We start from the raw sequence: 8,210 nt of genomic DNA on the forward strand, positions 1-8,210 counted from the left end.
CCTTTATTAGCCGTCATTCTGTCAAAATAGTAGACCTCTCCAGTGTTGCCAACTACTTTATTAAACAGGGGTGATTTAAATATTCATAAAATGTATTTTTATTTTACTAATTAGCCTGAACAACTGAGTTACAAAATAAAGAAATGCATCAACAGATTTTGAATCTTTATCTGCTTTTGTGTCACATAAACGATGCGTCGCCCCAGCTCAGTGGTTTGATGTTCACATCATAAAGCCGAAGGTATAGTGTTCGGTACAAGTCGCTGCCACATTTTGTAAATAAGTGTGCACTTTGGCTTTGGCCAGTGGTTACAAATAAAATAATATTTATTTACAAAGTTAGACTACATACTCGGATATTCGTAGTTGGTAGTAACGAGTTGATTAAAACAAAACACCCATGTGGTAGGAACTGTCTATAACTCTATAAACCATTAATAAATAGGAGGAAAGTTCCATTATAAAGATTCTAAAGTGTGCGTAAGGATATACGGCCAATCGATAAAACCAGAGCCATAGAAATACCGAGTAGTCCAACCCATTGTTACGTAAAACACAAATTGAACGGCAATTTGGGTCCAAAATAACACAGTAGGTATAGGGAAAATGTATGTTTTTCGGTAAATTACAGAAAAACTTGGGCCTAAAATCAAATTTAAAGGTTGAAAAATGTAAAATACATGTGTTATTTGTTTTCTGTGTCAAAAAAAGTCAAAAATTAGAATTAGAAGCGGTTGATTTGCGACATTTTAGTCATTTAATGCGGCTAAATTTATACATTTTTTCTAAAAAATGTTTGGTAAGGTAAATAGAAGCTGTTTTACACCTTCCCACAATAGGAAAACACAAACAAAACTTAACAAGTTCGTTTAAACCCTTTGTCAAAGTCACCACTTTCGCTCTATTTTGGACACACATAGACGGCAGTTGGACTACTCGGTGTTTATACGACTCTGGATAAAACTGCCCAAATAGGCTATCATGTTACATCACATCTCACCGTCATACTTAACCACCTTACCAGAAAAATATGTTATTAGTTCAAAAAATCTGTTATTAGTTTCCAATTTCCCTGTTTACATCCTATAGGCCCATGGTCATTGGGCTGGATAAAACAAGAAAACAGTATTATATAACCAATATTGTATATCCCCGCCACGTAAGGATAAAGTCATTAAGTTCAGTGAATTAAAGAAAATAAAGGATGCCGTAGGCAAAACTAGACGTTGCAATACATACAACATGCTATGTTTACTAACCTTGGCGATATTACAGCCATCGGCAAGTTAGTGTATTGCAGAGTTTTTCTGTACAGGGTTGCGACGTGTATTCATTATGGATCCGCAAAGTCTTTATCCAGATATATTGATACCAGAGGTGGCATTTGGACAACATGTGTTGAATGCTTTACAAGAACATGGAGATAAAGTGGCGTGGGTAAGACTTGTGGAAATATAATATAGATTGTTTCTGGTTAAACTTGTGACTGTAGTTCAACCCACGCGATTTATACTTGCTTTATCTAAAACAAATGTGCATAACCTTTATAAGACTAATCTTTATCGAATTCGAAGTGTTTTCTGTAGTTACGAAACAGGTATCGAATATGGTGCTAAGCTTTATATTTTGGCTTGTAACAATAAAACTATTAGAAACAAAAATGTCATCTTTAGATTGATGTAAGCCAAGGCGGAGAAAAATACTCGTTCAGTAGAATCCGCGTGGAGGCGCTCAAGTGCGCGAATGCGTTACATAAGGAAGGCATTAGACGAGGTGACGTCATTGGACTCTTTCTCCCGAATTCGTGCCAACAGAAGGTTCTTGTATTGTCACTTGCTTTGTGTGGAGCTACCATCGTCCCGATCAATATTCTTTACACCAAAGGCAAGTTATATTGCCGATTTGTGACACGTAGCTTTAATTAGATTTGTTCTTATGGGCGATAACTTGAATAATGCATTAATCACCTTTACGCACTAGATGAGGTTGAACGACAAATGCAAATCATTGAACCAAAACTGATCTTCACAACATCTGACCAGTTAAACAAACTCAAATCTTGTTCAACAAACGCGAAGGTGAAATTTATTCTATAAATCTTTCCAACAACGTCATGATATTACTTGTGTTTCAGATCCACATATTCGGTCCGAACGAAAGTGAGAACATTTATCTTAAGTTTCTGAAGGATGGTTCTGATAAAGGTGAACTTACTAAAGTTATGTGTGCCAATTCTCGTTAACTTTGTATTAAAACTTCTTATTTATAAGATCATTGCAGAAATCAGATTACTGTTTAACTTGCAAAGTTTCGCTAAATAATAGCAAATATCTAGGGCTAGGCCTTTACCACGTGAGCGTCACATATCTTTAGTACTCTGCGGTATAACGTCTTTTTATTAGTTATGTGGCATACAATCTTCTCTTCGTCATGTTTACATAAATTGCAGGAGTTTACTTGGATGGCGAAATCGACATTTACAACGATGACTTGTTTCTGTTTTGTTCAAGTGGAACAACCGGCCCACCTAAGCTGATACAGATTACCAACTATAGCTTAGTGGCTACAACTGTTCTGATGAAGTTAGTTAATATATTATATAGTAGGGTGGGGGGGAAATGGGACACCTTTAGCACATAATATCCAAAATCCTAATCGTTTTTTTGACAAATGACAACGGTCTATTGAAGTCCTGAAGATACGGTTTTATATTACTTTGGTTGTTCTTTGTTTACTTTCCTGTGAAACAAGAAAATAGAATATAAAGGTGTCCCATCTTCCCTCAACCATACTATAAATATTATAGGCGGCAGGTGTATACAAACACATCGAACGCATCACACTTTATCGTTGCTAATATTGTAGGCTGTGCGTGTCCTCAGTCAAGACACCTTATTTGCTTGAACTCACTAATCGGTTGTCCAAATTACAAGTAATACAGAATAAAATCACCACAAAGGCCATATGTGGTAACTCATATGCGGGACGGGGCGTATATGGGACAGAACACTTGTATCAGAGTATAGTGTGATGTAAGACGGAACACTTTTAGTATAATATCCAAATATCTTGATTATGTTTTAAACAATAAACAACGGTTTTTGGGAGTCTTGAGGATATGATTTTATAATTCTTTAAATGTTCTTTATTTACTACCAAGTGGGACAAAAAAATAGAACGAAAAGGTGCTGTGCCATCTTTTCTCACCATACTTAACTATTGTTACCCCGTTGAGTATAAACAAGTATTACAAGGTACTATACTAAATAAGATCTTTATTGCTTTTGTTTAAACAGAATGACAATTAAACGAAGCAGCACTAACATCGGTATAAGCGCCAGTGCGATGTTTCATATTGCTTCGATCATAACAACATTTCCACCTTTAACGCAAGGTTGCTGTCAGGTCTATCTTTCTGAACACAAGGTCACTGACCTATTGCAAGCAATACTCAATTATAAGGTATATAAAGTAATTGGCATGCATATAGTAGATTGGGGCAAGATTGGACATCTTATGATTCTATTTTCTCGTCTCATTTAGTATTAAACAAACAACATTCAATAAATTATAAAACCATATCTTCACGACTCCCATAAACCGTTGTTAAATGTATAAAACACAATCGGGATGTTTGGATATTATGTGTTAAAAGTGTCCCATCGTCCCCACCCTACTATAAGTCATTTGTATAAAGATTGCATTCCGTGAAAGAGGGAATATCTGTGTTCTCGATTAATGATTATTGGCTATATGGATATGGAAAGGCTATACAAGTTATGTAATAGGTCAAGGGAATGTAGAAAATAAATTTGGGGTTTTGATGACGTGAACCATGAACATAATACGTTTATTGTCCTACAGGTCACACACTTGTTCTTGTTAGCGTCACATTTTTTGGAGCTTGTAAAATCGGATCTGGTTCAAAACTATGACGTTTCCAGTCTCGTAGAAATCGCGACGGGAGCTTCTCCGACTTCTGATGAAGTTAAACTTCTTGCCAAGAGCAAATATGGACTCAAAGCAATTACTGAAAGTACTTCATGTGAACATACGTAAATCTGACCGAAATTATCCATTGTTTATGACTGCTTCATGCGGAAAGACGCGTTTTCGTTGGGTCATTTGAACGAACTGATGGAGTAATAGACCACTATTTAACATGGTATCCTTTAACGAGTTCTGTATATTCTTGTATATCAGGGTGGGGAAAGATGGGACATCTGATCTTTTTTACATTTTCTTGTCACATTTGGTAGTAATCAAACAAAATTCAAGTATTTGTAAAACCATATTCTCACGACTCCCATAGATCTTTGTTAATTGTTTAAAACACAAAGCCACTACGAGTATAGTAGGTTTTCAAATCTTTGTAAAAGAAGAACCTTTAAAAACGATTGTGCGGTTTCCATTCTTTTGTCATCTTTGCGTTAATAATCCGCTTGTACATTTGGACAGTTTATGGACTAACCGAAGCAGTGCCTGTCTGTGTAACTGATCCAATTTTATCAAAGTCGGGATCTGTTGGATTTCTTCTCCCAAACACCAAAATGAAGGTTAGTAGCTCAGACTTAAGTATGGAAACAAAATAAAACACGGGGCCCATGTCACTCTGACCAGTAGGACTAAATTAAAGAGTCAATTTATCGAACCATTAATACAAGAGTGCTGTTTAAAGTTGTCTAGGGGGTGTGATGGGCCAACTGTGGCCTACGTCCTATATGTCCCTGCCTCATCATCATGGAACGGAAAGTTATTTACGAAAAAAAATGATCCACAGGTTGTTGACATTGATACAAGGAAGAAGCTTGGACCTCGTGAGAATGGTGAACTCTTGTTCAAAGGACCACAGGTGAACTCCATGCTTTTCGTTGATATTCTGATGTTTAATGTAATGTTGTTACTTCTTTTTAAATGTAACCTATTTATTCTCCCTTGGTGAAGTATAACAGTTATAACTTGGACGTTCTGTTTCATTCATCTCTGATCTTAGAAGTTCAGCATCTAATGGTAAACTTTAGCAGTGAAAAAGTATGGAAAATCATACAAATTATTCAGGTGGTGAAAGGATATTACAAAAACCCTGAAGCAACAAAGAATATGTTTGATGGGGAAGGATGGTTGAAGTCGGGTGATATGGGATACTTTGATGACGACGGGAATCTTTATATCACTGATCGTATCAAGGATGTTATTAAAGTTCATGGAGTGCAGGTAGAAGTGTTTTCTAATTCCTACATACAGTAGGATGGTGAAAGATGGGACACCTTTTAGCGCATAATATCCAAATGTCCTGATCGTGTTTTCAACAATCAACAAGGGTCTATGGAAGTCAGGATATGGTTTTATAACTCTTTGCATCTTTTTTGTTTACTACCAAATAGGATGGGAAATATGATGAAAAGCTGTCCCATCTTTCCCCACCCTACCCTACCTTTGCTTACTTGCTAAAACACGGTTGGGTTAACATTAAGTATAACTGAACTTGTTTGATCACGATATTAAATAGTTAAAAAATGGTAACCAATTAAAAAATGGTAAATGACGATATTGACCGGTTAAGAAAATGGTTAATCAACAGTCGAAAAAATGGTTTAAAGCGAGGCCGTAGCACAATACTACGTTAGGCGAAGAATGAGATATAAGTTGATATATAATAAACATGTACCTTATATTTTTAACCTTGTTAAACAGGTGTCTTCTGTTGAAATTGAATCCGTTCTAACCGAACATCCAAAAATCGCTGCAGTCGGGGTTATTGGGGTCCCTGATGACGTGGGTAATGCTGGGGAACTCCCTAAAGCTTACATTGAGAAAAAAGAAGCAAATTTAACAACAGAAGAAATTCATCAATTTCTTGAAGGTGAAGTTGCTTTATTATATATGTAAAAGTCAGTAACAGTCGAGCCGCAAAACCTATTTGGCATATATACTGCCGTTAATTGCATTTTATAAACCTACTATAAAAGTGTTTTTAAATTGAGATATCACAACCAAAATGACATCACAATAAAAGAACGCACCCAGATTATGAATAATTGTAAACTCACAGATAAGTTGGCAGATTATAAACAGCTACGAGGTGGTGTCATGTTCATGGACTCTCTACCAAGAGGTGGAAGTGGAAAGATACAGAAACGAGTTCTCCGAGAAATTGATCTTCAATCTCGTGATGATCCTCAGTAGTTTTGATGCTGTTACCAAACTATACTTGATGTGTAAATCATATACTAACATCCTTATAAATGATCATGAAATGCAAAGGCATGAAAGAAATGATCATGGTAGTTCTTTTGTATTTTAATTGCAACACATGTTGTTGAGAAAATATGATATTAAAATACAAGTAACCTGAGAGAGTTTTTCTTGGGTTTACCTCATTAGTCGAATGACTGCATTTTGTTTCGTTAGCACCGAGCCTTCAAACGCATAATGTAAACAGAGCGACGGAGTAGGATCAGTCTATACAACAGGTTTAGGTTTTACTTTAAAAACCTTTACTTGACCAGCAATACTTAAAAAAAATGTTTTAACAATTTGCGTTAAAAACTACATTCTAATAATGTGCTTAGTTGTGGCCTGTGGGGTTACATTGTTAATCAGATACTCCTAAAACATTGTAGCTGTAGTTATATTGTGCAATAAAGTTTTTTATTCCTCCTAACACTCCCAAAGTATATACCAAACAATCAAATAAAGCAAAATAAATTTATTGCATCTGGGTTTAAATATCCCACAACTGCCAGAACATTCATTGTTTAAATTAAAAGTCATTTTAGTTGGAACTGATGGAAAAGTAAATCAAATAAAGTTAGTACAATAAACGAAGGTGTTAAGCTTAAATCAGGTTTTTTTGGGTTTTCTTTTTCTTGCACCAGTAGCTTTCGGCTTCTTCGCATATTTTTCTTCTAAATGCGAAAAGAAAGAATCTGCTTCTTTTTCCCGAGTCTTTTGCCGCTTTAAAATCATCTGCTCTAAACTTTTGTCATCACCATTAAGTCCGTTTGCTTTCCTTGCTGCTTCAGCTTCTTTCGCTTCTTTGGCGAAAAACTTTTTTCTTTTGGTTCGTTTCGCTTTTGACTCATTTACAAATTTATCGTACCCTGGGACTTCCCCATCAGTGATAGCTGTTTCTAAAATCTTTCTAAACCTCGGTTCATCTTCAATGGAGGAACAGATCTGCATCTCAAACAACAAATCCATGTCCCCCTCACATTCCTTGTATATTTCCTTCAAATCTTCACTTTCTTCAGCAGAACCTCGATATTTCTCGTAAAACTGTCGAACATCGTCCGCACTTAAGTTAAACATTGAACTCCAGTAATTTTTCCAGCTGTACTCCTCATTTAAAACTTCTTCATCGTCCAAAATTCTTTCCTCTTTATCATAAACATCACGCCCGTCTTTGTCCAACAAAACTTTGCTGATTTTGGAAAGAACTTGGAATTTAATTGTAGCGGTTTCTTTTTCATCATCAGTTGCTCTGTCTGGGTGAACTTTAAGTGACAACTTACGGTAGGCTCTTTTTATCCCTTGTTCTGAGCAGGTTTTGGAAACTTTTAGCAGCTCGTACAAATCTCTTGTTCCATAATGTAGCTCGCAATCATCAAGCAGACCCATCTTTAAACTTTCTTAAAAACCTAAAAGTGAAATTTAAACATTGGTGGTCCTTTTACTTAAACAATTTGGCAAATTGCTATTTGTACTAAAAGTATAGGAAACCATACAGTAGTAAAAGCAGACATCACCGGCGTAGGATTAGTCTAAAACTTACTATCTCACAATGAACAACAGCAGCGATTTTGTTTGTAAACTTTGTATAAGCTTGCTTCATTTTTTGTCCCATTATTGCCAATTAATTAAACAGCGATTCAAACTTATATCCATTTTCACACGTGCATAGCAATGTACATAATTAAACTTGCCGAATGCATGCGAAAAATATTAGTCCAGCTGGAGACTGCAAAAAAGGTTTAAGAACCACTGCTAGACTCCACTCTAATAGAACCGAGGACAAACTGCCATGTTCTGCAGACTGGAATATCTATGAGTAAATCTATGAGTAAGCTTTATTGTTGTAGATATGATATAAATTAGGCAAAATGAATGTAACTTACTTTATCCTCGCGTGGCCGGAAAACGACAGTCGTTATAACACGGGTTTAACACCTCGTGCCAGCTTACCAGTTACCCAAGTATGTTACTTTGTG

General features: G+C 35.9%; 2 protein-coding genes across 3 annotated transcripts in view; one reads left to right on the forward strand and one right to left on the reverse strand.

Moving 5' to 3' along the window:
- The window catches only part of LOC100187395 (4-coumarate--CoA ligase 1-like), a 7,462-nt gene extending 1,079 nt beyond the window's left edge, over positions 1-6,383 (forward strand). The window contains exons 2-13 of one of the 2 annotated variants that reach the window (XM_018814540.2): positions 1,361-1,437; positions 1,674-1,884; positions 1,981-2,078; positions 2,135-2,204; positions 2,450-2,582; positions 3,297-3,462; positions 3,865-4,036; positions 4,459-4,556; positions 4,781-4,852; positions 5,059-5,214; positions 5,695-5,863; positions 6,053-6,383. In XM_018814540.2, coding sequence (XP_018670085.2) covers positions 1,361-1,437; positions 1,674-1,884; positions 1,981-2,078; positions 2,135-2,204; positions 2,450-2,582; positions 3,297-3,462; positions 3,865-4,036; positions 4,459-4,556; positions 4,781-4,852; positions 5,059-5,214; positions 5,695-5,863; positions 6,053-6,186 — 1,556 coding nt within the window. In that variant the 3' untranslated portion in view covers positions 6,187-6,383. The remainder of the gene's footprint in view (positions 1-1,360; positions 1,438-1,673; positions 1,885-1,980; positions 2,079-2,134; positions 2,205-2,449; positions 2,583-3,296; positions 3,463-3,864; positions 4,037-4,458; positions 4,557-4,780; positions 4,853-5,058; positions 5,215-5,694; positions 5,864-6,052) is intronic. The other variant, XM_026837112.1, reaches the window with a different exon arrangement.
- A 196-nt stretch (positions 6,384-6,579) lies between these two features.
- Positions 6,580-7,665, reverse strand: LOC100181094 (dnaJ homolog subfamily C member 9). Its single transcript, XM_002130315.4, has one exon. The coding sequence runs from the start codon at positions 7,618-7,620 to the stop codon at positions 6,844-6,846; it is 777 nt and encodes a 258-aa protein (XP_002130351.1). The 5' UTR covers positions 7,621-7,665; the 3' UTR covers positions 6,580-6,843.
- Between the last annotated feature and the right edge of the window lie 545 nt (positions 7,666-8,210).

Source organism: Ciona intestinalis, chromosome 12, assembly GCF_000224145.3.
Source record: "Ciona intestinalis chromosome 12, KH, whole genome shotgun sequence".
Classification (NCBI taxonomy): domain Eukaryota; kingdom Metazoa; phylum Chordata; class Ascidiacea; order Phlebobranchia; family Cionidae; genus Ciona; species Ciona intestinalis.